This window comes from Eumetopias jubatus, unplaced genomic scaffold (assembly GCF_037043125.1).
Source record: "Eumetopias jubatus isolate StellerSeaLion01/CBP00866 unplaced genomic scaffold, mEumJub1_p1.0 scaffold_11, whole genome shotgun sequence".
Lineage (NCBI taxonomy): Eukaryota > Metazoa > Chordata > Mammalia > Carnivora > Otariidae > Eumetopias > Eumetopias jubatus.
The window spans coordinates 297,197-323,800 of NW_028274817.1; the positions used below are offsets into that span (position 1 = coordinate 297,197).

Sequence of the window (26,604 nt, forward strand, 5' to 3'; positions counted from 1 at the left end):
GGCTCTTGGCTATTTGTCTGCTGTTTTCTGTTATTTGTCTTTTTGCCTTTTTTAGAAGTATGGACTCTGGTGGTTGGGAGGGAACTTAGAAGCCATTTTCCTCCTTTCCTGGCAGCTTCCCTGGAAAAGGCATCCGCTGGCATTGCCAAGTTTGAAAGGGTGATGTGTGGAGTGGAGAAATAGAAACACAGGGGACGGAGATGTGGGTAGTCTCAGCTCTGTCCCTGTGGTGGTCATTTGCAAGTTTTGGCCCAGGGCTGCCTCTGGGCCGCGGAGCACAGATGCCCCCCACGCAGGTGCTCAAAGACGCCCAGTGTGCGAAGGAACGGATAGGGGGATGACCTGGCGAGCAAGTGAATGACCGAAATAATGGGTTTTCTTTCCCTCGCTTTGGCGTAAAGAGGAAGTCTGTGATTACAACCCTTGTGCACTGCTGGGGGCAAATTTAAAATGGTGCAGCCGCTTTGGAAAACAGTTTGGCAGCTCCTCAAAAAATTAAACCTAGCATTACCAAATGACCCAGCAATCCCACTTCTGGACGTAGACCCAAGAGGACTGAAAGCAGGGACTCCAACAGAACACCCGTGTTCACAGCAGCATGATTCACAGTAGCCAAAAGGTAGAAGCAACCCACGTGTCCCCTGACGGATGAGTGGATAAAGAAAATATGGTCTAGCCGTACAACAGAATGTTACTCAGCTTTAAAAAAGGCAGGAACTGGGTGCGTGGGTGGCTCAGTTGGTTAAGCGACTGCCTTCGGCTCAGGTCATGATCCTGGAGTCCCGGGATCGAGTCCCGCATCGGGCTCCCTGCTCAGCAGGGAGTCTGCTTCTCCCTCTGACCCTCTTCCCTCTCGTACTCTCTCTCTCTCATTCTCTCTCTCTCTCAAATAAATAAATAAAATCTTTAAAAAAAAATAAAAAAGGCAGGAACTTCTGACACAGGCCACACCATGCATGAAGCTCAAGGACATGAAGCTGAGTGCCATCAGCCGGTTACAGACAGTTACTGTATGACTGCACTTCTGCGGGTTTCTTAGAGCAGTCAGACTCAGAGAGACAGAAAGGACGGCAGGCACCAGGGGCTGGGGGGCATGGGATGAAGAATTAGTGTTTAACGCAAACAGATTTCAGTTTGGGGAGATAAAAATGTTCTGGAGACAGATGGTGGGGATGACTGCACAGCACTGTGAAAGTACTTAATGTCATCGGACTGTTTGCTTAAAATTGGAGAGTGACTTTTATGTTGTATATATTTTGCCACAGTAAAAAAAAAAAAGAGGGAGTCTGCATGCGTGCATGTGGGTTGGTGGCCCCTGCCTTCGCCTTCCTTTGAGGATGCCAGCCTGGGCCTTCAGGCGAGGCCCCTCCAGGTCCAGACAGTTCGGGGACCAGCCTGCAAACCTCTGCTAGCAGAGCCCTTTCTTCCATAAGGATTGGACAGGTGGCTGCACACCAGGGGGGAGCTTGGCCATTCCTGGGGCTCTCAGCTTGGTTAAGTGGATGAAGACACCTCCTTTTCATTCCAGTTCATTCAGAATTCACCAACTAATAAATCACACATGTTACCCAGACTGGCACTGTAGGAGCCTTTCAATTTTTTTTTTTTTTTAATACACAGAAATTTTGGTCTATTCTTTAAATTAGGAAATTCAACTACAGACTTTAAATTATTATGCATCTGGTCTTTCTCATTAAGATAATTTTTGTTCATCTTTATAACAGGCAGATAAAGATGTAAAACATGTTTAATAACTGAACACAGTTGACCAAGCCATTCCGTATAATATGCTTTATAGAGGGGGCTTCCTCACAAGACAGGTCCCTCGGCCTGAAGACTGTACAGAAACCAGAGCGACAATCTGAGGTCACGGCACCCCTTTTCTGAACCCCACACCCCGAGGGTTTTTGTTTAATCTATATTGACCATTTGTTCTACCAGGGTGTCTCTAACAGAGAATGAAAAGAAGCCCATGAGCAGAGCATATGCAGCTTACCTTCTTCAATTTGAAAGATTTCCAATTTTATTTCTAGTTTAAGAACACACAGACCCTCAACAAATTGAGTTGCCCTTTTTGTTGTTTAAACGAGGACATTAGGGAACAATTTACAAGTGGGTAACATTCTCAATGTGCCCTTTGGAATAAAGGGATGGCTTTAAGTTATCTGTAGCTGGCATTTTAAGTGGGATTTTCTTGTCTAACTGGAATTGCTTTGCCCGAGATTTGACTACTGCTGCTCCGGGGGTGACATGGCCTTCCTGTTGGCGGTAGGAACTGAGCATGTTTTGGATGTCCACCCAGATGCTCACGGAGGCAGGTGGGGTTGGACGAGTCCCCTGCCAGTGGGGGCAGCACAGGGGACATGATGGGTGAGCCGGCCTTGCTGCTCATCCACACCTGCATTTGCATTCTGACCCACACCCCTCAGCTCCCAGCTGTCCCTCAGTGGCTCAGCCTCAGGCCCAAGTGATAAGCACCTGTACGCGCTGCGGTCGGACTTCAACTGCCTCTCTGCAAAGCACGACAGATGAATTCAGAAGGTAAAGGAAACTCTGCTTTTTCTGCATTTCCCTCCCTGGTCAGCGTGCATTCAGGGGAAACTGAGGCTTGGCACAACGGGTGCCCATACGGCAAGGAGAGGTCCCCGAGGGAACCGTCTGGGGAGCCCAGGCCCAGCTCTCCCTCCTGCAGACAGGGTGCTCAGCCGGCACGGCGAAGCTGACCTCCTCAGCCTTCCGGGCTCGTGAGACAGAGCCACAGCTGTGACCGGAGTGACGGCGGCGAGGTGCCATTGCTCCCAGGGGCTTTGCTCCTGCGTCTGCTTCCCCCATGTCACCGTAGGTGGCTGCAGACACAAATCCATGCCTTTGTGGGTCACAGTTGTCCTCGAACGAGAAGCCCCGGGTCGGAAGAGTGCTTTGGCGGGTGCTGACTGAGAACTGGCCCCAGTCACTCGACAGACCCCTTGGCCCAACTTCACGAGAAGCCCCGGGTCGGAAGAGTGCTTTGGGCGGGTGCTGACTGAGAACTGGCCCCAGTCACTCGACAGACCCCTTGGCCCAACTTCGCGGTTGCGGTCACGTCAGCTCTTCTTGGGTGTGGAGGGTACCTCTTCCTCTGCCGCTTTCTGCCTGGCTCTTGGTGCTCTCCCCACCCCCACCCCACCTCCGGACCTGGCTCTCCTGGGGCTGCTCCCAGATTCTGGGTTTTCCCACGGGGTCGGTGTGGCAGGGGGCGGCAGCGCTTCATGCCGTTGAAGTTGGGGCGTGGACAAAGAAAGCCCACCAGCCAGAATTCAGGACTTGGAGTTGAAACCGAAGGAAACTGAAAGCAAAACTCCCCTTTCCACCTACTGGAGGGGATCATTCTTATCAATACTTTGGTATTTTCTTTTTAAATAAAAAAATTCCATTGAAAGGTTTTTGTTTTTTTTTTCCCCCCTCTATAGGCAGGGGTCTCAAAGTGCAAGAGTTCTAATTCCAACCGCTCCGGCCTCGTGTCTCTCTCCCCGACCTTCTTAGGAATCTCCACAGCAACATTCCCAGGAACTGTGCGGGAGGGAGGACTGGGATGGAGAGCGGAGGCTGGGCAGAAGGTGGGGGGCAGCGGGGGGGGGGGCAAGCAACCAAACAGATATTCTTGCAGTCTCGTTCCCTGAAAAAAAAAAAAAAAACCTGCCACAATAAATAATGAAATTTCAAAATGAAAATACCTGATAAGAGGAATGGAAATATCATGCTGATAAATAGCTCCTTATTCTTTAAATACGCATCTGGCCATATATGTACGTATATGTCTATACGCACATGCATATCTATGCACACACGCACACACATGCAGACCGCACATGTGTCCTGGGGGAGGGGCGCTTGGTGGTGCAGGTACATTTGTAGGCGGCTCCCAGCGGTGGGCTGTCCGGGTGGGGCATCCTTCCTGGCCCTGCAGAGCAATGGTCATCTTTTTTCTTTCTGTATGAACCTATTGGTCCAATTGCTCTCCGGCAGGTGCAGTGAAACGCCCAATCACCTGAAACCAGGCCCCCGCCCCACTGCAGAACCCAAGCAGCGAACATCTGGTGGAATTGTAGTGTTCATTAAAAAAATGCTTCGATAGAAAAAAGGGAAACACAGCTCTTCTCACGCTCTAGTTTCTCCCTCCTCCTCCTCAGTTCCCAGAGAAGAAGCCTTGGATGGAGTGGCTTCCTCCTAGTGCCGTGCGAGCACCATCTTCAGCCGCCTTGGCCATGCTCTCCTTGCAGGCCTGTGCCGTCCGGCCGAGTGCGCGTGTGTGCGGGGTGCGCATGCTGAAAGCCGTTCCCTTAGAGGGACGTCTCCACGCTGTGGAGTGGGCTCCCAGGTCTGGAAGAAAACACTGACGAGGTAGCTGACTTGGTGCCGTGCGTGGTCAGGTAGACACCACTGTCTATGGCGTTGTTGTTCTGGTTGGGGGACGGGGGTGGGGGGGCCCGCAGGCGCTCCTCGTTCTCATCCACGTCCGTGTCATCGATGAGTGGGATGTTGTGGGTGTAGTCATTGATCAGAAACTCGGGCGTTGCCATGAAGTTATGAATGGAGGTCTTGGATTCCGGTTTCTCCAGGCCTTCATAGAGCGAGCTACGGAATGCTTTCACCACCCGGATCTGGAGTGAGAGATGGAAGGACAGGGGCCCAAGGTGGGAGGAGGGAGGGAGGGAGGGAGAAAGGAAGGAAGGGAGGAAGAAGGGAAGGAAGGAAGCCAGGAAGGAAGGAAAGAAGGAAGGAAGGAGATAGTCAATGGCTGGCTGGCGCTGGCAAGTTCCACCCACATCAACAGCACCAGGTTACTGCGTGACAAACGTTCATCCACTGGAATGGAGCAACTCGGGCAGCTCTGCCTGGTTGCGCTAAGGGTTTTCAGGATTGGGTCTGTGTCTCATCAACTGAGCCCTCTGCCAAATCTGAATTCCAATTTGATAGAACAGAAAGATGATTCCAAAAAGGGAGAATGCTAGAGAGGGGACTCTCCGCTTCCTCTTACCACAAAGTCTGCATAACTTTCTGATCAGAGGAAGTCCCCAGCCTTTGGGCACATTGCCGGCCTTTCTCAAGTGGGTCTCCCTCCCTGGCTTCTCTATAGACCTTGTCTCTGTCCTGCCAGCTCTCGTGCCTGGAACCAGCACCTGCCATGTCCAGACGCACATGGCCATCAGTCTTCCTGCTGCGAAGTCCAGTGGCGACTTTTGTGTCTCCGTCTTATTTGATTTCTCAGGGGCACCCAACACAGCTGAATGTCCCTCTTTCTGGAAACTCCTCCCGGCTTCCCTGACATCGCCACTGCCTGGCCCTCCTCCTACCTGGCCCTGTCTCCTGCACTTCTCCTTCCTCTGGCCCATGGTGTCCCAGAGCCCTGGCCTGGCACTGGTCTTCCTCCTCTCTGTTCGTATGCCCGGGCCCACCTCCTAGCCCTGACCGCCACCTTGGGGCTCATCTGGCTATAATCGGGGGCCTGAGAGCTGGCCACTCTCCCATCTGGAGGCATCCAACACTGAAAATGGCCCCACTTTTGATTTGCACCCAGTAAGCCTGTCCTGCTTGGATGCCCTGCTCCAACGCGATGGTTCCTCTCGCCTCCTGCAGGCCCCCTGGCCCACAGCTCGGTGCCTCTGATGGGTTGGCGTTTCCCTTCACAGACCTTTTTGCCCTCGTGTTTCCGGCCATCACAGGCATTTTGCAATCTGGTGCTCCTTGCCCCTCCAGCCTTTCTCACCCTGCACTCTCCTCCTCCTCTTCAGTTTCCAAGCCAGATGACTTCTTTTGGTCCGTGGAATCTGCCATATCCTTCCTCTACTCAGGCTTTTCTAGATCTTGTTCCCCGGCTGCTCCACTGGCATTGGCAGACCTCAGGGAAGAGCTTCCCACAGTGCCCTGATCCCCGGCTATGGTGGCCCTTGGCCCCAGCCGAGCTCAGGCACCCTCTGACCCCCATACCTCCTGCAGGATCTTGCTCCCAGAACTAGCCCCTTGGTCTCTTTGAACCCACCTTCACTTACACGAGTGCTCAAATGTCATCAGGTTTGTGAGCCACAGAGCTCCTGCCTCACTTTGTTCCCTCCCTGGTTCCCTACCACCTGGGCTCCCTCTTGGTTCTAGAAGCTCGAGTCCATGGGAAGGCCTCTGCTGGGCCCCACATGAGCCAGCTGGCCTTGTGCTGAGGTGGGGAAGTCAGCTCTTCCCTATGTGAGTGGGTGGACATAGCATCAGTTCTAAAGTCATTTCCAGGTCAAAGCTTCTAGGACTTGGTTTTCTTGGTTTAGACTGGGTGTTGGCAAACTGTGGCCCAAGGGCTAACACTGGCCCTCAGCTTGGTTTTATAAATAAAGTTTTATTGCCACACAGCCACGCCCATTCACTTGTGCTTCGTCTATGCCTGTCTTCAAGGTGCCAGCGCAGAGTTGGGTAGTTGTGACAGAGACCTGGCCTGCAAAGCTAAAAATAATTACTCTAAGGTCCTTTATAGGAGAAGTTTGCTGTCCCCTAGTTTAGACCATGAATCACACTGCTGACAATGAGTCCTTTCCGACCCTCCAGGGTCTGGAACCCCGGGACTGTCAGTGTGTGGCCAGGCACAGTGCTCCTAAATCAGTTTAAGCCAGGTGAACCTCACAGCCAGTCGAGTGCAAAAACAGTCAGCCAAAGAGCTCTGTAAAATTGGAATTTCCTAACTCCAAATCTTAAATCTGGCTAGGATTTTCTCTGAATTTGGTGAAGTCACGTCTTCTGGATTACAGATGGCCAACTATTTGCCCTCAGTTCCTTAACTCCCCCAGACTGGCTTCTGAGAAAGGGGTAACCCAGAAATTGAGGGGAGAATCATTTGATATTTTTCATGAAAAGAAATAGAAATCACTTTTTGTAGTCATTGAAGATGTGGCCTCATTCTTTGGGCCTTTTCTGGTGCCAGAATTGTGGGGGAGCTACTGGGAGAGTTGCTGCGGCTGTGTGGCGGTGGTGAGGTGTCTGCTCCAGCAGTCGGCTACACCCCTCAAGTCACAGAAAGGAAAGTAAGCTGGACCCTGCTGCCCTTGACCCTAGGCGCCTTTGTGGTAAGCTTGGCAGCAATGATCTGATGACCCTGGCTACACCCTTTCCTCTAGCTGAGCTGGTCCCCTCATTTGGACCTGGGTCACATGATCAGGTCAGACCCCCTGCTGAAACCCATCTTCAGGTCTCCCTGTGCCTGGCTGAACTCCAAAGTCTTTGCCCAAAAAGGGCAGCCAGCCCGTCTTCTCCAGCTTCTGCAGCTCCGGAACGTTCCTTCAGGGTGCTTGCTCCTCCCAAGTATAATCAGACTTACTTTAATGACTGTCTTGTCACTGGTCTTGTTTGCTGCCTATCGACAGAGTGTGGCACAGAGTAGTTGCTCAATCACCAGCGGGGGTCGGGGGGGCAGGGCTTCTCATGCAGACGTGCGATTTTGGGCTCTAAGCTTGGCTTGTGTCATCCCAAGTCTCTTCCAGGTCCCAATTCCCCACATTCAAACCTGGGGCTGTTAACAAATTGCTTGGTGTTGGTGTTATGATGGGGTGTTTTCAGGCCACCAGACACTGAAGAGAACAGCGACTTCCTGGGACACGAGTTTGGTGAGAACTGGCAAAGGTTTCGAGAAGAGAGGCCTGCCCCAGAGAGCCGAGCTCAAGCACGGGGCCTTCAGAACATCCCCACGGCAGAGTTCAGTGTGTCCCAGCAGAAGAGTGACCAAGGCTGAGCGGAAACAGTGCCCTTCTCCAACGCTCTGCCCTACTGCCTCCTCAAGCTCCTCCCCCAACCTGGGACCATCCCTCAGGTCACCTCTCCATCTCTGCCACTCCCCAAGGGACCTTGCCACCCTCAAGGCTGTCAGTGTCACCGAAAGCCCACAGACTCCAGGGACACCATTTAAAGGAGATATACACACACACACACACACACACACACACACACACACACCCCCACCTACGTCTGCAGCCAGCATGCACTCCTTCCCAGCATGCACTGCTGCTTCCTCACCTCCCCTTGGATGGCTGAAGGGTCTATCAAACTGAAGGAGGCTGAGGGTCAGCCCTGGTCTTCCGGTCCTCCTAGTGCAGGGCTCTGGCCAAACCACAGAGGCGCCTCGATCCCCGACCCCAGTGCCCTGCATCAGCATGTGCCCCAGCCCCTAATTCCCCAACCTCTTCTCAGCGGAGCCCTCTCTACCTCCACGGCTGCTGCCATATCTGCCAAGGGCCCTGGAGGCCCCTGGGACTCAGACCCTGACTGCCTGGTCTCTTGATCCTCCCCGGCTCCCACCTCTGTGGCTGACATCTCTGGGGTCCCTCGCAGCCTCCCTCCTCTCTGACTATTGAATCAGGCCTGGCCCTCGCCAACCTAGCTGGTGGGGATGCCAAACATTCTAGCAGGTGAAGGAGCTGCCCTCGGTCCACTCTGTGCAGTGTGGAAACTCACCAAACTGAACCCCTGCCCCCCAAAAGTCCATTTTACTGCGGGATAACTTAAAAGTAAAAGAAAGACATGAAAAGCACTTTCCTAAGGTTGTAGCCAAGGTGTCTGGGAAGGCCGAGGAGGATCAGGTCAGGCTGGGGCCGGAGGGCTCTCCCATAGCTTCCTGTCTCGCCCCAAGTGAGGCCAGCTGTGCCCCCCATTTCCTGATGTCTGAGAGGCAGCCCTGCTTGTTCCCGCACTGCCTGGGTGCCCCACCCTGGCCTCTGCACCCACTCAAGGATGTTGCCCCCCCTCCCTTGCCTAGCCTACTCATTTGTCTTGTCTTACAAAAGACTCTCTCTTGGGGCCACAGTCCCCTCTAGCTGCTGTCAATGGCTGGTTCTTTCCTGACCCCCTGCTCCCCAGGGACCTCCCCATTTGGGCACTCACTGCTCCCCACGCCACACCCCTGCTTCCTGGCTGTAGACAGGTCTCCAGGTTCTCTGTCCTCTCACCATCCGCTCATATCCGGGGGCCCCAGGGCTCGTTTTTCGACCTTTTCTCTTCTTCATCTACACCCACACATTTCCTAGCTGCTCTTATCTGCCGTGGTCCTAAATACCATCTGTCTGCTGACGAGTCTAACACCTCTATCTCTAGACTCGGGGCTCTGCCTGCCACTTTAACTTCACCCCCACCTTACACCTCCTCCCCGGTCTCACAGCTGCTGCCCTTTACCTCTGCTGTCCAGTCTCTGCAGGGCAGCCCAAGCAGTCCTTTCAAACAAAAGCCAGAGCATGTCATGGCCTCCACTGGTCTAAACCCTTCAACAGCTGCCTCTCCTGCGAAGTCAGGGCCTGCCTCAGACCATTTTCTTTCTCAAACTTCTTTACTGTCTCCAGCCTCAACTTTCTGGCTTTTCCTGAATACTGGCACACTCCTGCCTCAGGGCCTTTGCACAAGCTGTTCCCTCTGCTGGGAAGGCTCCTCCCCAGTGAGCCTCATGCCCCCCCCAACCTTTTCTGTTTACAGTCTCAGCCCCCTCCCCCCTGCCACTATCTCCCTCAGCAACCCTGTGCCTCTTCTTCATTTTCTTCCCAGCATGGCTCACCTTCAATTCACCCCACCCCCGCCATTATGCTCTCCTCTGTCTCCTTTCCATAGGCCCCTGAAGACGGCTCTGTCTGATTTGCTGACCTCCCTACCTCCCAGCACCCAGCACAGTGCCTGCACCCAGCAAGATCTCAGTGGGCGGCTGTCGAAAGTACCTCTAACCAGCTAGCTTGAGCCTCCCTCAGCAACATTACATGGGCCCTCTCCCCCGCCTAGACTGTTCTTCTGCCAGATTGTCCCATGCTAGCTTTTTCTCTTTGTTCAGAACTCGGCTCACATATCCATCCTTCGAGAGGCCATCCCAGACAACCTTTATCCAAGATAGCACCCCCAACATTTCTCTTGCTCTCCTTTCTTCTCCTCTGTGGCTTGTGACCATCTACACTTAACATGAGCTTCCTTCTCTGTTCTTTGCTGTCCGCCGTCTGCTCCCACAGGTAAGTGCTGGCCTGCCTTCACCGGAGCCCTGAGCTCCGTCAGGGCGGACAGGGTGGGTGAGGCTTCGAACCCACAGCGCCACTCCAGCCACACAGAGCCAAAGCCAAAGGGATGCTTATGTCACACTCTGCCAACAGGACTATGCTACTGATGGATGCTTGGGGCACGGGCAGAGGGGCTGAAGGTCACGGCTGAAGGTGGATGTGCTCCACTTTTGTTCTGACCTCCAGTCGCTCAAGTTTGCAATGCAGGTATGATGGGGGTGGGGAGGGGATGTAAACACCGGGAGGCAAGGGAAGGACAGAGGGAACACCCACCCAAGTAAAGAAACGCAAAAAGGGAATGAAAAGAGAAGAGAAGAGAAAAAGCAAAGCAAAGGCTCCCGAACACCGATGACAACAGTAACCACAGAAACTGGCCTTTTCTCCTCTGTACCGTGGGACGAGCAGGCTGTGGATGGGGAGGGGTCGTCACGCTTTCCGCCCTCTGCTTCTGTCTCACTGCTGCTCCCTCAAAGCCCCCTCATGCTTGATGGGCATGCCTGTCTCTGTGCCAGCCACTAATCCAGAATCTTCTGCAGGAGGGAGGGGACTTTCTGCTCTCCTGGCATTCGGGCTTTGGGTTTACAGCAAATTCTGAACATAGCAGCTGGGCAGAGCCAGGGGAACTGCTTTCCAGGAACTTTGGGGTTCCCAGGTCCCAAATCGTCCCTGTAGGCATGAGGGGGGATCAGGGCTTGAAGGCAACACAAAGAGCTGTGGGGTGACTTACCCACAATCAAAGAGGAAGGTTCCCTTTCCTCACCATGGAATTAGGAAATGTGAAAATGCAACTCCAGAGCTGGCCCTTTCACTGAGGGAGGGATCGAACCCCAAACCAACTAAAGACAGGGCTCCGTGCATGTTGGCAAGTCAAAAATGCTAACGGTTGGCAAGTTCTGTGAAGATTACCTCCCATCCTGTGTGCATGCATCTGTGCCCAGGACTGGGAGAGTCCAGACTCATGCTGCTGATGTCAACAAGCTGTTGGCACTGAGCTGACCCAGGCATGGGGTGAGTCCTGGGCCTTTCAGGTGGTCGGCCTTGCTTTTCATCCTGGTCATGTCCAGCTGCAGGGCCTCGAATAAGTCTTGAGCTTCCTGGGCTCTGGCTCCCAGCCCTGGGAGTCAGCCTGGAAGTGCCTACTGGGGAGGGCTCGGAGCAGGGGTTCTGGGGTCGGCCTTAGGCTGCGAGCTAGCATGTGCTTTAGGAATTGGCTGGACGGTTCCTCCCTGTGGTAGGGCTCATTGGTTGCAGGAAGGCTCGGGCCGGGCAGGGCTGACACTATTCCTAATGTGGAAACAAAGCTGTCACATAGCTGAGAAGAAATGCCAGCACACTGTTCGCGGAAACCCAAGTGGAGAGACTTGGCTTGAAATCAACGAACTTCCTGAGAAAGGCGCTTTCACTTTGCAAGGCTCCTTCCTCCGCGGGCTTGGCTTAATCATGGGAGCTGCTGCCCTGCAAGTGTGTGATGAGCTTGCTTCCCCAGGCTCCGGGAGGGTGTGTCCAAGGAAGTCGTTGGGGCTTACCTGGCCTCGGCTTTGCCAAGTTGGATGGAAGGCTTTCGTGTTGGCAATTAAAATAGAGCAACTGCTACGATCTGTTTCTGGCACGGTCAGTCAGAACTAAACAGCCCCTCTGGCCGCATCTGACCAGATTTGCTGCCCGTCCCTGCCCGTCGCCTGGCTGGGTTAGGAGCCCTCTCTGTTTGAGTACGGAGGCCCAGTGCTGCTGCCTGATGAGATGGGGGAGCCATCGGGGCACCCTGGTGGGGAGCAGGCTTTGGAAGTGTGGGTGGGAGGGGGCGCTGGGGCGTGTCTGTGTGTCTCCGCTCACCCCCGGGGGCAGCCATCTATCTGGCACCCAGCTTGCTGCTTGGGAGTAAACCTGCGTGCACACAATACCCCATCTCTGGCCACACCTTTGGATCCTCGCGCCCAGCCTGGGGAGTGGGGCCAACCAAGTGTGGGTGAGAGTGCGACTGGGGCAGGGGCAGGGCTGGCTGGCATAGCAGCGGGGGCGGGGCGATGGGATTGGGCTCCGTTAGTTTCCATAAGGCGGAGAGTGCTGATTAATCAAGCCACTCACAGGGGCTGGCCTCCGGGCGATGGCTGAGGTCCCATGCCAGGAGGTGGCAGCCGTGAAGGGCAGGTGTGACACCCCAGCTGAGGATGCAAAGGCTCAGTGAACCATGCTGGGGCTGCAAGGTCATTGTGTGTGGCCAGAGGAGTAGGTGCTGTGTGGGGCTCCCAAATCCAGAAGCAGCAGACATGTGGGCGTGGGAAGCCTGGGGGGGGCAGGTTGGCTGGAAAGGGTAGGTGGGTGTGCTGAGCCCCAAAGACCTCTCATCTCTGACCCTCCCTGGTCACCCCTCTAGGGAGCTCTCCTTTCCCTCTTGCCCCGAGGATATCCTCCAGCCACCTCTTGGCATTGGTACTACGTGCTGGAACCTACATTGGTGAGCGACGTCACCTATCCCTCTGGCCCCGAGGCTCCTCGTACGCAGCCTGCGCAGGGCCTTCCACCTGGAGAGCCTGACATTCTCAGCGGAAGGGATGTCAGATCAGAGGCCCTGGCGTGCTGGAGAGACTTGTGCCGGCATGGGGGTTAGGGCCAGGCCGGCTGGCCTGTGGGGAAAGAGGACGGGAACCTTCTCATAAGAGCTGGGGTTTTCCTTAGGAAAACTCGTGGCCTGTAACCACTGCACCCTCTACGACTCGGCCTCTCGGCTAGGCTTAGAGCTCTGTCGTGATCTGCACCTTGCCTTCCTTCTGGTAAGTTCCAAGAGAGGGTGAGGGCCAGTGGCTAGCCCTCCTGGCCCCTGTGCTAGGGCTTCTTCTGCTTTGTACAATGAGGGTGCTGGGCTTAATGATTTCTCTAGGTCCTCACAGCTTGGACTGGGGGGGCCAGTCCAGAGTCCCAAACCAATCTGTCCCGCAGTGGTTTTGGTTGGTGGCTTCCAGAAGCAGGCATGTCCCCTGGTGTTGCCCAGGCCTCCAGCCAGCACCTTCCGCCACAGTGTGGGAGCTTCCTTTCTGAGGTGGGCCCTTGCTACCACACCAGCACCCTCCTCAGACAGAAGGTGCTCAGCTCTCACTGGGGTCCTGCCACCTGTTCCTCACCCGGCACCATGGGGTGTGGATGGGACAGTGGATCCCCCCCCCACTTTTTTTGGTCAGGCACTAGTTCTATCCCCCTGGAGTAGCTCTTGACCAGCGGAAGGGGTGGCATCTCTCGAACTGTTCTTACCAGGCACTGCTGGGCTCCCCAAAGTGGGAAGTGGGGTGACAGACGGTTGCAGAAGGAACGAAGGTGCCAGAAAGAGAGGAGAGAAAGAGGCTACTGCCAGGGAGAAAGCCCAAGGAATCCGAAAGGAACCAAGAGACAGCAGGCCTCAGCAGGTTCTCAGAGGGGAGGCCCGGGCTGGCCCTGGAGGGGAGAAGGCCTGAGGGGCATGAGGAGTGGGGGCTCTGTCAGCTGCCTCTCCCCGTTCAAGTCAACAGACAGGTGGACAGACAGACAGGAAGTGCGGAGAGAGATGGCAAAGAAACACGTGGAAAAAGTCGAGGGAGAGGGCAGGTCGGTATGTGCCCCTTGGGCGGACCCGCGCCCTCTCTCGTCCCTTCACTTCCGGGAAGGAAGGCGCTGCTGCCTCAGCCAGGCCCTAGCTGAGGCGCTCCTGGGAGGCCGCGTACCATTTCTGTCCTCAATTGACTGTAGCCGAGCCTCCCGCAGACCTCTCCGGGTGGAGTGGTGGCAAGACCCTTCTGAGACGAGGCCGGAGCTTTCCAGCCGATCTGTGATGGCTGACGGGCAGTATTTGTGGCCCAGCTGGGGAGGCCCAGTGAGTGTGCAAGGGAGCTGGAGGTGTGTGTGGCCTGTGGTTTGGGGATGGGGGAATGTGTGTGTGTGTGTGTGTGTGTGTGTGTGTGTGCGCGCACATGTACGTGTTGTTTCCGAAGGGGACAAGGTGGTCCAGCGGGGACTGGTGCGGCCCACATCCCTTCCTTAAAGGGCAGAGTGGCCTGAAACAACAGTGTAAGCAAGAGGAGGGATGCCCCCCACTGGGGACCTCTCACCAGTTCCTAAAAAAAGAAAAAGAAAAAAAAAAGAGGAAGAAAAATTAAAAAAGGGGCGGGGGGGGGAAGAAGACAAGACAAAAGAAAAAAGGGAAAGAGAAGAAATCAAGAAAAAAGAAAATCCGAGTCTGGTGAGGGAAAAAGGCATAGTTAATGGCTCCCGTCTGTGGGGAAGTGATGTGTTCACGGAGGTGAGAGTTGCCGGGTTTCACTGGAAGGAAAGGAAAGAGGTAGCATCGAACCATCCCAGCAAGAGCTCTGGGCTCATGCTTGGAGGTTTACTGTTTGGTCTTTGAAACCTCGAGTTTGTCACAAGAAGCGGGAGGCGCTGGGAGGGAGCAGGGCCCACACCGTTCCCTGCATTCTCGCTCGTTAGGGAAACCAGGGGGTGGCGGGTTCAGGGCTCTTGTAGCTTTCCTTTTGTTTTTGTAAAAAGATGTGAGCAATCATGGAAGTTTCTACCTCTTTTAGGACAGCCCCTGGGTTCTCTTTAAAATGTGACCAACATGGTGGGAAGTTTTCATTGGAACATATAGAAGGGAATCTGCCTCTCCCAGCTTCTCAGAGGAAGGAAGAGAGAGAATGTGGACCGGATCAGGCTAAGACCTTCCAATCCTGAGGCCTGTTCAGAAAAGAGCAAAGGTGCTTTGGGAACAAGTGGAAACGTGGCAGAGTGCTGGCTCCGGGTGTGAGGAGGACTCCAGTTCAAGGCACACCTCGGATACCTCTAATGCCCTGGGCTCAGGGCAAAGGCCTATGGGGCAGGTAGCCCCCGAGCAGAAGCAACTGGCCACCACCGAGCCCACCTGGGGACGTGTGACCGTGGCTTCCCGAAGCCTACATCCGGTCTCCTGCCTCTGGAGACCACCTCCAGGGGAGTTCTGGAAGCTGCCACTTAGTCCCAAGTAGGCGGGCTGGATTATTCTGCCGTGAATGATGCTGGAAAGGCACTTGTCCCCCCTCCCCCCCGCCCCGCCCTGGAAGGCAGCCCTGAGTCTGCCCGCCTGCCCTTGGCTGCCCCACAGAACACCGACCAAAGCCCCTCCCTGACACCAGACACCACCAGAAGCGGGCCCAAGTTCATGAAGAACCATCGGCAGATGCAGACAAGTTCAAGAAAAGAAAACCAATGACAGAAGGAGTGCTAAATGAAAACCAAAAAACCCAACAAAGAAAAGAACAGAAGGTCCAGCAGTGCCATGGATTCAGTACATTTCGTAAGAGAATATGGCTCTGGAGAGACACACCGTCTGGGCGGGAAGGACTGGACAGGGCAGTGAAGGAAGAACGGAAAAGCCACGGTGAGCAGAGGGTGCAAGACTGGAAAAAAGAGAAGGAAGAGGCGGGGAGGCTTTTTCTCCCCCAGAGATGCCATTTATGAGAGAAAAGGGGACTCAAGACTCACTCCCAGCGGCACTGGTGGGATTGGCAGCAGAGAGAATTACGTGAGTAGGGGTAGAAAGATTGGTTACGTCATGGAGCTGGCTGAGGACCGAAGACCGCCGGCGCACAGCACCCTGAAATGAACCGCTTCTCTTGAAGGTACTCACTACCTCCATCTGTGGGAGAGAAAATGAGATAAAGTTTGGCTTGCACTGTTGTCCCGGCTACCACACAGGGTTGGGGTTGGGTGAGGACAGGGGCCACGCCGGGGACATATTGTGACAGCAAAGCCTCATCTAGGTCACCCCGCTCCCTGGGAGCTGACAGTGCTTCTGACGGGGGCCGTGGTCGTGGCTGAGGCCAGCCTCTGTGTCACCACCAAGAGAGGGAGGGTTTGCTGAGTGAATGATTAGCCCTCAGAAGACCGGGAGGGCGGGGAGCGAACCATCTGCTCCTGGCGGGCCACTTGTCATCTAATACCTGAGGCTGGTCAGTAGCTCTCCACCCTGTTTCCTGCCCCAGCAGACCGGAGGGATACGACACGCTCCCATGAGGACGAGTCTCCCTGCGGCTGTGCTCGCCGAGGGTGTGCGTACGGGGGCCCTTCCCCAGCCTGTCCTTGGTTTACATCGCTCTAAGCAACAGACGTCCACTGCTTCTCACTACGCCGGCCTGCCCTGCCTTGTGGGGAGGTGTAGACATCGCTCTCCTTCTGTGGCTCATCCGAGTGATGGAGGGGGCACCCCTGTGGGCAGCCTCAGTGAAAGAATGGACTTAAAAAGAGAGAGGGGAGATTTTGCAAAAGCACCTGCTTTGGCTTATCAGGCTCCTTTCTACAGAGCCACAGGCACGGCAGGGCGGAGAGCAGAGAGATCGGAGGGTCCTGGGGGCAAAGATGGCTTTTGCTTTGTCCCCCACCCTTGAAGCTTCCCAGGTGTCAAAAGGGAAGTGGGTCTATGGGAAGTGAGACCCATGTGGTGAACTCGCTAGGAGTCCCATTGTCTTCTGACTTCCTGACCCCATCTTTCAGTGGCCTGGATGGCTGGGGGGTGAATCAGACCTGTGGCTGAGTGGCCGCACTGAATGTTTTCCCCCTCGGAGACTGTGTGCCTAGGTTCTAGGAGGCCAGCCTAGCGTGGCACCCTTTCAGCTGCCTCTTTGGGAATGCCTTCCAGGGGTGGGGTGGGGCGGAATCTTTTGGCCTTAGAAGGTGGATCTGATTTCTGGAAAGTGCCATATGGTTCACTGGATGACATGAGCAGCAAAGCAGATATGCAATTCTGGAGCCTGATGCACACTGGCTACCTACTCTCGGCCCAGAGCGAGGGGCCCCGTGCCACCCCCAAGCCCTGCAGTGTCTGGCACGGGGCCAGGCTTCTTGGAAGCAGGCAGCTTGAGGACCCGGACCCCCTTCACCCCAACCAAAATGAAGTTGTGCATCATTTCAACTCCTAGACGCGCGGTGGAAAAGACTTTTGCCATGTACTCTGCCGTCGAGCTCCCTTCCACCAACACAAGCTGCTCTTCAGCAAGGGACTGAGACCCACGCGTAAGGCACACTGAGCGGCCACAGGGGACTGCCCCAACGCACTGAAGGAAGATGACCCATGCCGCATGCCACTCTCTCTCCGGGGGCCCTCTCCTCCCTAGATTGCCAAGAGGTTTCTAAGGTCTGTCTCGAGAGGGCACTCTTCAGGCAGCAAAGGCGACAAGGGAAGGAAAAGATGCTTTTTCTGCCTCTGATTTGACCTCTCCTCATGGTGTCCCAATGGGATGACGGTATCAGTCAAAATACCTCCAAATTGCCCCCCCCACCCCTCAAAAGCCCAGTTGCTGCTGAAGCTTCTCATTGGTTCATAATGGAATGGGAAGTAGGCCGCATCATGACTGCTTCGCAAAGCTCCGCGTTCACAGTTTTAAGGACTCTTTTTTTTTTTTTTTTATTCTGGAATGACCCCCCCACCCCCCCGCAAGTCTTTGGTGTATTGATATGTTAGTGTGGAATGGTGGTGAGAGCAGGCAGCAGGTTACAAAATGCCTTCACTTAGCAACGTGAAAAGCTGTGCTGGGGAGCAGTCTGGGGAGCAAGTTTGTTCGCAGAATCCAGAAATCCAGGGCCAGCTGCCTAGGGCAGGTTTCCCTTGGCTTGGGGTATTACATACAAGCTGGGGGACTCGAGTTCTGCTTTTCAAGCAGGTATTTTGAATCAAAAAGAACAGATGCTCTTAAATTAGCTAAAGTAGCCAATTGGCTCAGCATTCTTGAGGGGCGTGAATCTGATGTGACAATGTGACGGTCCTGTGGGGGGAAGCGTGGCTCTATGGAGAGAGGGCAAGGCATATGCTAGCGGATCAGGGGACGGAGACTCTCAGTGGGTGACCTGGGGCAAGGCCCCTTTTCTCTGGGCCCCATTTCATCATGTACAAAGTAGGGACCTGACTGGCCCGGGTCTATGTGGGCGTGATAATCAGAACGGCCTGGAACTCCAAGACTCTGACTGAGGAGACCCGTTCTACTAGCCAGGCCACGGGGCAGGCCCCAGAGCCCCCAGGCACACAGAAGACACGGACGCACAGCCCCCAGATGCCTCACACTGGGCAGGGCTGCCGTCTCAGCTGCTAGAAAAGCGACCACCAGCTAGGGTTGGCTCTGGGCTCTGCAGCTGAACTGGGGCATGACAGACAAGAGCCCGTGGGGCCAGGATGGGGTGCGCAGGGGCTCACAGTTGGGTGTGAGGCAGTGAGGGGAGACCGGGACATCTGGCTACAGAGTTGTTCCTGCTCCTCCCCTGGGCGCTCAGCATTCCATTCAGACCTAAGACACTCTTCCCTGGCCATGCCGGCCTAGGTGCTCGGGACGCGAAGAGGAATGAGCCAGAGACCTGGCCTCCTGCTTCTCCATCGGAGAAGCCCCTTGCATCCCTGGGGAGCTCCTTAAACGTGGACTTATTGGGGATCACCTCGCCCAGCCCTACAATATCGCAAGCGCTGGGAGCAGCCCAGGACTCTGCCGCTTTGGAAAGTTCCCTGGGGTACTCTGCTCTTCCCTGATTCCAGTGCCCTGGGCTGAGAGCCCGGACAGCTGCCTGGGGCCTACAGGGGCAGGAGGGAGTGGACCCTGAGAAGGCTTCACGAGGTGGTGCTCTGTGAGCAGGCCGCTGCAGGAGGAGGAGGTGCCCCCAGGGAACACAGTGGGACCTGGGGTGTCCCGGGGCCCGGGAAGTGGCCAGCATGGAGGCAGAGCGAATGCATGTCTGGAAAAGCGGCAGGGGTTATAAGGGCCACAGTGGGATGACGCTAAGAGGCACGGGCTTGAAGGCCATGGTCAGGACCCTGGACTTGACCCTAGGACAGGAAGAGAAGCTGGACGGGGTCGTTAGAGGGCCTAGCTCAACAAAGGCTGGAGGAGCAGGCGGGAGGCTGAGAGCTTGTGGTTGAAGCTGAGGCTGGGGCCTGGGGAGGAAAGAAGTGGGGGGCCCTGAGCCCGAGCCCCATGAGACTTCCGGGGACTGTATGGCAATAGGTGCGTGTGCGGGAGCGTCAGACCCCAGGCAGGGTAGGCACCGGCTGCTGAGGGTGCTTTGGGCGAGTTGTGTAAAAGATTCTTCGGGATGAGCCTGTAGTGCTGTGTGACAGGCTGGAAGCAGATACTGGGGAGAGCTGTGCTCCCCGGTCATGGCCCCGGGCCCAGGGGCCCTCAGCAGGAATCTGGAGAAGGGCGGGGCTAAGTGCATGGTAGTGTTCTTCCCACCGGTGCGACCCCCAGGAGGAAAAGCAACTGGAGCTAGGTCAGGGGCATGGGGGCTGGGGGTCCTGGACAGAACATGGAGGAAGACCAGAGGCGGGGCTTTGGGAAGCACAGGAGTGGCAGAGAGTGACAGGTGTCACTGGGGGCTAGGGAGGCAGCAGGGATACTTGATCCAGGCGGAGGCACTGGTGGCTACGCCAGGAGGATGGGGGCAGGGGTGGCTGGACTGGGGACTTGCATTCAAGGGGGCAGAGCTGAGCCGATGGGCCATGCTGGTGTACCAGCTGTGTGGGGAGACAGGGAGAGAGTCTGGGGCTCTGGCTTGCTCAGTGGAGGCGACAGAGCCATCGGTCAGGTGCTGCGGGGCTGGAAGGAGGTGGGCTCAGGGACTGTGGTCTGGCCCAAGCCCACTGTGGGCATCTCGGTTCAGGTGTGGCACTCTGGGGATTTCCGGTTGGGCACAGGAGGAGATGGGGAGTGAGGGCCACTGGGTCGCCATCTGAAGGCTGCAAGGGAAGGAGCAGGCAGTGGGGAATTGGCCAAGGAGTGTCCACGGGGCTGAAGGAGAGGCTACAGGAGATGCTGAAGGAAGGGGGGGGGGTTGTAGTTGAGAGGGGCCGAGGGCTGGGGCTCAGCTCTCACCTGCTCTTCCTTCCTTCCCTACACAGTCCAGTGCCCCCAGGTCTGTGGGATTTTCAGCATGTGGGGGCCACAGCAGGGTGGACCAAGGTGTCAGCGGGAAGTGGGGGAGCCAGGCAAGCAAGGCTGAGGAGCAGACAGTGGGATGGAGGGGAAAGCAGGCCACCAGAGAGAGCAGGGCCGACTGCCCTTACGGAAGGGCGCTGGGAAGAAGGGACAGCCCGAGTCCGGGAGCCAGGGGTCTTACAGGCCTTGGTGACAACTGCCTCTGGGACGTTGAAGGCAGAGGCCAGGCTGTGGTGGGATCACACGTGAGTGTGAGGAAAGGATGTGGAGAGGCAGTGAATACAGAACATTCTGGCAAGAAGGCTAACTGGGAGGCGTTGGGGGCAAAGAACAGGGTTTGCTCTGGCAGGCAAGTCTCGTGAAGCCTTGGAAAGTGCCCGTGGCCGAGTGGTCATTGTGACCATCTGACTTTATGGAGGTCTTGGTCCCCACCAGTTCTGATATGTGGCCATTGAGATGAACAGAAAGGCCCAACTCTGTGGCCCGAGTCGGCTTCCATAGAATACACACTATAACCCGTGAACGGTGAGCTCACCAAAGGCTATTTGTAACGGGCATCTGTCTCATCCCGAGAACGTCACCTCCCTGTGACTGGGCTGTTTCCAGCGAATAAGGCAAGGCCCAGCAGCAACGCAGACAGTGGGTGGTCTGTGCCCCCCAAGAGACAACTACTGGTCACAACACACACCTTTAGCTGACACCTGCACCCAGCACGGCGGGGGGGCCCTCTGGGCTCTGAGGGAGGTGGCAGAGATAGGCCACCGTGGCAGCACACCCGCCGACAGGCGCACCTGGGGATGGCCCGTGTCACTGTGGCAGCGAGACCCAAGGGTTTCCCTGTTGGTAGGGGGCTCACCTCGCCCACTCTCTGCCTCTTGCTTGCTTGCCACCCTCTCAAGGCGGGAAAGCCAGAGTAGCCAAGTGGCCCGGCGGCTTACCTGTGTCTGAATCCGATTGAGGCCCCGGAACCAGAGGATCTGGCCTCTGCGGAGCTCCCGCTCGGCGTGGTCAATCTCTTCCTCCCCCTCGGCCAGCTCCTCGTCAGTCATCTCATCCTTCCCGGGCCCGTGCCCTGCTTCCTTCAGGCACTTGAGCTGGCTGGTGGGGATGGTGGCGATGACCTGGGGGGCCAGAGGTGAGGGACAGCAGAGACAGGTGGCTGTCAGAGCAGGGCTGGTCCTCTCAGGGCGGGAGCTCTGCTGGGGCCGGCAAGGGACCCAGACCTCCCCCCTCCCTCTGACACGGGCAGACCCGGGGATGGGACGTCCTTTTCTGCTCCCCGAGGCTGCATGCCTGGGCCACCTTTGCCTGGTGCCAAGTCCTGCTCTCCAGAGAGAGAGATGCCAGCCTCTTTCCTCTGACTGGGAGCAGGGTGTGGAGGCCGTTGTGAGCAAGGAGTGTTTTCTAGCCAGGGGAGGCCTGGCCTTGGCCCCCGGCTCCTGAGAGGGGACCTCTAGGCCCCTGGCCCATCCTGCCTGATGAGAGGGTCTCAGTCTCCCTGGGACCGAGCTGGGCCACACCTCTCAGCTTCACGTCCCGGGGTGGGGGGTGGGGGCGGCGGTGCAGGTGCGGAGACTGAGCTTCCGAGCTCAGCCCCGCGGGAGCTCCGGGCCGACGGGACCGACCCCGCACTGAAGTCCCCGGACAGCGCCGCTCAGGGAGGCTTCCCTGGTGGCCGTGCCCGGTGCGGGTTGTCACACAAGGCTGCGGGAGAAACGCCACTGCCGCACGCCTCCGCCGGCCAGGGACCTGGAAGCTCACGCCTGGTCTCCCCAGGACCTGGTCCTGCGTTGGCTCAGTCTTGGACTTCCAGCTTCCAGAGGTGTGAGAGAATAACACCTGCTGTTTAAGCCCCCCAGTCTGTGGTACTTTGTTGCGTCTGAGGTGACTGAGATACAGGGCAAAGTGGATGGTGGACTTGGCCTCCTACAGCAATGCTCCAGAACTGCCGAGCAATGCTTTCAGAAGCCTCTTGTGTGCCTATGGCTTGGGCTGTTTTTTCCCTAACATAATCTTCGGGTGCCACAAGCCTCCCTCTGCACATGGATTTAACTGCCAAGGCCCTGAAGTGTCCGACTTTCGCTTTCTATCATCTCAAAGTATGTCTTCATTTTCCTTGACACTTTCTCTTTGCCCCTTGGAGGATTTAGCAGGGTGTTGTTCAGTTTAGCTCGGTGGGGATTTTCTAAGCCACCCCGTTTTAGGGGATGATTTTTGGCTCCTATCACGAAAAGGGGAGTGGTGGGTGATTTTGCTGGGGCTTTGTGACATCCCCTCCGTGGCCCTTGGTCTTTTCTCTGCTGACGCTGTCACCTGTGGCCTTGCACCTGAGTGGTGACATGGCCCAGGCCTGAGCCCTTGAACACACTGAATACTTTCCTAAGTGTGGGCCCTGAGGCGCCCCGATTCCCCCACATCACGCCCATCTGTGGTGCTGTTGTAGAGGAGACAGCTAAGGGGTGGGGCCGGGGAAGGTGACGAGGCAGACACTCACCTGTCCCCAGACCAGCTCCCCAACGCCAACGAACAGGCACCAGAGCCACTGCTCCGTGGACAGGGGGGAGCAGCTGAAGGGCTTTCCGCCGAACTGGACGATGACGATCTGCAGGGGTGGGGTGGGAAGGAGGCAGGCACAGCTCCTGAGGCCCCTCCTCCAGCCCTCAGGGACCACATTTCCAGCTTCTGTCAACGTAATGCTTTAACATCTGCCTGGCGTAGCGTGTGGGACGCCACGAATTCCGTTTGGAGGCATCTTTGAGCTCGCGCAGTAGACACCATGAGCAAAGCTCACCCTCCCGAGTTGAAAAAATTTATGGACAAGAAATTGTCATTGAAATTAAATGGTAGCAGACATGTCCAAGGAATATTGCGGGGGTTCGATCCGTTTATGAATCTTGTGATAGATGAATGTGTGGAGATGGCAGCTAGTGGGCAACAGAACAATGTTGGAATGGTGGTAATACGAGGACAGAGTATCATCATGTTAGAAGCCTTGGAGCGAGTATAAACAATGGGTGTGTTCATCAGAAGAAATCAACTGCTTCCACATGTCCCCTCCATAGTACCTGTTTTACTACAATGTAAAAATCAGGTCGTGTGCATTTTCATATGGAACTTTTTTGTTAAATAAACTTTTATAGTAGTCAACAAAACAAAACAAAACAAGACGAAACCATCTGCCTGGCGTGCCTGCGCTGGACACACCTTGCCCTGGATACCCCAGTGACACGCCCGACTCGCCTTGCCTGGGCCTCCTGCTGGCTTATTGCCCCTTCCTAGGGAAGAACCTCCCTCCCTGGGGTGAGCTTTGTCCATGCAGACCAACCACCCCTGTTACTGTGCTCTCCTTTCCAGGCCACTGCCCCTGCCTTAATCACCCAGGGCCAGGACCCAGACAACCAGAGACAGTCCTATGTCCCCCAGAACCCTGAAATTACTCATACTAGTGAATCCTCAGCCAGCTCACCCCCCTCAGTTTCTCCCCCAGAAACCACAGTAAAGGCTCCCTGCTCCCCCTCTGTCTCCTGACTGACCCAGACGCTTCCCTGGTTGGCCCCCCCAAGGCGTGGCAGGTCCCTCCTTTGAGAACTGTAAGGAGAGACTATCCTGGCCTGTTGCCATCACCAAACCTCACATTTTCTATTGCCACACCCTACTTTTGAATGCTCAGCCTCTCCTGAAGAGTTGACTGACCAGCCTGTCCACAGCACGGTGGCGGGCAGAGGCCGGTTTGTCAGCGCTGGGGATAGAAAGCTTGTCCAAAGGAACCTTCTGGAGTTCTGGTGGCTTCCCACCAGGGAATCAAGTGCTGGAAATGGGACTCAGAGGGAACTATGAGGAGGTTCGTTCTCAGTAAGGCACACTAGGGCTCTCTGGAACCCAGCAGGCGAAGCCAAGGCAATGCCATGATGTTTTGAAGGTGGGGACAGAGGACGCGGGGTCACAGGGGATGCCAGCCGGGGCTGGGGAAGCAGGAGGGGCAGAGCCACCTCTGAGCGGGACAGGCAGGCCACCGGGGGGGCGGGGCATGGTCCCCCGCTTCCCCAGCTGTTGTAAGAGTGGGGTCAGCGCTCCTACCTGAATTGCAAAGGTGCCCAGGACAATGGTGCAGAAGATGGGGTTGCTGAAGATGCCATGGAAGACGTTTCGCTCACCGTGGATCTTTCGGGCATTGATCTCGTTGAAGAGCTGCATCATGACGAACGTGTTGAAGATGATGGTGTAGTGCTCTGAGGGTGGAGAATGCAGGGGCGCGTTCCTCCCGCTGTCGATGTCGAAGAAGAGCTCCCCTGCAGGCCAAGGGGCACACGAGGGAGTGGAACCCTGAGCGGACATGGCTCCCGGCCAATGTCGCCTGAGGGGTGCTGGTGGGGGGGTGTCTGTGGTGAGACGGCCGAGGGAACGGAGCTCATGGCCAAGGCCTGGCCCACAGCTCTGGTGCCGAAACCCCAGGGCAGGCAGGAAGGAAGCCAAGACAAACTCTGGGTGCCAGGGTGAGCTGGGGGTGGGCTGGGGAGGGATCGGAGGCTGCAGGCCGCCCTCCTCGGCCCTGTCCCTAAGCCAGGGCAGCCAGGCAGAGGCCCTCAGGCCGGGCACGAGAAGCTTCTGCTCCCAAGATATCAGAGAAGGGGCCCGCTGAGGAACCCTCTCCCCACCCGCGATCCTGACATTTGTGGGGTCCCCCCCACACCGTGACTCCTGTCTGTCAGCAAACGCTGTCCTGGAGGACGGCACCGGCGGCCTGCCGAGAGTGCCCTGACCTAAGGGAGAGGGGCCACAAACACCAACAAGGCCAGCCAACTGCCTTCTCTTCCTGCCCTCGCCTCCTTCTTGCTTCCTGACCCTCAGTACCTCCCTTCCCTCCTCCCCCTTCTCCCTTCTTTCCTCCGGCCTCTCCTTCCTGTCCTCTGCTTTACCTTCTACTGCCTTGCTTTCTCCTCCCCCTCGTCCTCCCCCCTCCCCCCACCTCTCTCCTGATCATGGTTGTTGTCCCCTGGAGAAATGGTCATGGGGTGCACGGACAGATGGCTGTGATCTGGGTCTGGGAGCAGTGGACAGTTTCTCAGCTGCTTGGCGGGGGGGGGGGGGGGCCTGTGACCCCTCGCCGGGGCACACCCAGAGAGGGACAGCAGGGAGGGGAGGGCGGGGTGGTCCTCACGGGGAACTGGGTTCCTAGTGCTCATCCGTCCCTTCCACGGCCAGACAGGGTCTGAGCCTGCGAGCCGGCCGCCGTGCAGCGTGCCCCAGGGCGGACCTACCGACGAACAGCAGTGTGAAGATGATGGTGAGCTGGTACACCGCGTGGCCCAGGATGTTCTTCATCATGGTGCGCGAGATCAGGGGCTTGTCCCGGCCGTACGGTTTCCGCAGCAGCAGCGCCTCGGTGGGTGGCTCCGTCGCCAGGGCCAGAGAGGCAAATGTGTCCATGATCAAGTTCACCCACAACATCTGCACGGCTTTGAGAGGAGAGTCCTGTGGAGAGGAGGCAGTCATCCTCACGTGGGGCCAGGAAGCGCCCTGGCGCACCGCTCCCCGGCAGAAACTCAGCTGGGGGGCGGCGTCACTGGCACAGACTCGCAGCGAATCCGCCCTTCCCAGAAAACCGTGACATCCCCCATCCCTGTTGTTAAGGTTCGCAGCGAGTTTTCGCCGCACTTTCAGATTCCTGCTCTTAAAATGTTGCCAGTCTCCCTTCTCGCACCTGGTGGCAGTGATCTAGAAGGTGTGGCCCCAATTGTCAGCAGGAGGTTCACGAGCCCGTGTGTTGCCCCAGACTGCGATGGGTGCTCGCCTGACCTCCCACACCCAGGGGGTCTGCCCTGCACCTTCCTTCTCCTCATCGCCTCTGAGTCGGTTAGAAATCAGCCTCACAAAAGGCAGACACAAAGGGCCACATGCTGTATGATTCCATTCCTATGAAACTTCCAGAACTGACAGAGAGCAGGTGGAGTGGGTGTCAGGAGCTGGGGCAAGGCAAGGGGCGGGGGGGGTGCCAGCTTTAGTGGGCACAACATTGTGAATGTACTGAGTGTCACTGAGCTATGCGCTTTCAAATGGCTATCGTGATGTGAATTTTATCTCCATTAAAAAAACCTTTCAAAGGGAGACAAATCCTGGACCCTCACTAACGGGGAGCATTGGACTATTGAAAACGGGGATGAGGCTCCTCGAAAGGAGCAGCACTTCCCCCCACAAAGACTTGTACACGCATGCTCACAGCAGTGTTATTCACAGTCACCAAAAGGTGGAAATGACCCAAATGCCCACCGATGGAGGAAGGGACAAATGTCTCTCCATACGATGGATCCATGCTGTAACACGGATGGACCTTGAAAACACGATGCTGAGTGAAATGTGCCAGACACAAAAGACCACATGTTATTTGATTCCATCTGCATGGAATGTTCCAGAATGGGTAAGTCTGTAAAGACAGAAAGCAGATCCGCGGGTGCCAGGGACTGGGGGGAGGGGGATGGGGAGCGGCTGCTACTGGGGATGGAGTCTTCTTAGGGGCGATGAAAACGTTCAGAAACGAGACAGAGCCAGTGGTCTGCACACACTGTGAATGTATGAAATGCCACTGAAGTGTGTCTACTCTCAAATGGCGAAGGTTTTGGTATGTGATTTTTATTTCAATTAAAAACAAAAAAAAACATGCA

At 56.3% G+C, this 26,604-nt stretch overlaps 1 protein-coding gene and 1 pseudogene across 2 annotated transcripts in view; one reads left to right on the plus strand and one right to left on the minus strand.

Moving 5' to 3' along the window:
• Positions 1–1,624: 1,624 nt before the first annotated feature.
• ATP2B3 (ATPase plasma membrane Ca2+ transporting 3) overlaps positions 1,625–26,604 on the minus strand; it is a 63,767-nt gene continuing 38,787 nt past the window's right edge. The window contains exons 17-22 of one of the 2 annotated variants that reach the window (XM_028094347.2): positions 25,204–25,417; positions 24,023–24,234; positions 22,440–22,547; positions 20,884–21,066; positions 15,583–15,669; positions 1,625–4,640 (exon numbers count right to left, since the gene is read on the minus strand). In XM_028094347.2, coding sequence (XP_027950148.2) covers positions 4,320–4,640; positions 15,583–15,669; positions 20,884–21,066; positions 22,440–22,547; positions 24,023–24,234; positions 25,204–25,417 — 1,125 coding nt within the window. In that variant the 3' untranslated portion in view covers positions 1,625–4,319. Of the gene's footprint in view, positions 4,641–15,515; positions 15,670–20,883; positions 21,067–22,439; positions 22,548–24,022; positions 24,235–25,203; positions 25,418–26,604 lie in introns of both variants that reach the window. The other variant, XM_028094349.2, reaches the window with a different exon arrangement.
• LOC114201592 (small nuclear ribonucleoprotein G pseudogene) lies at positions 22,663–22,994 on the plus strand (annotated as a pseudogene).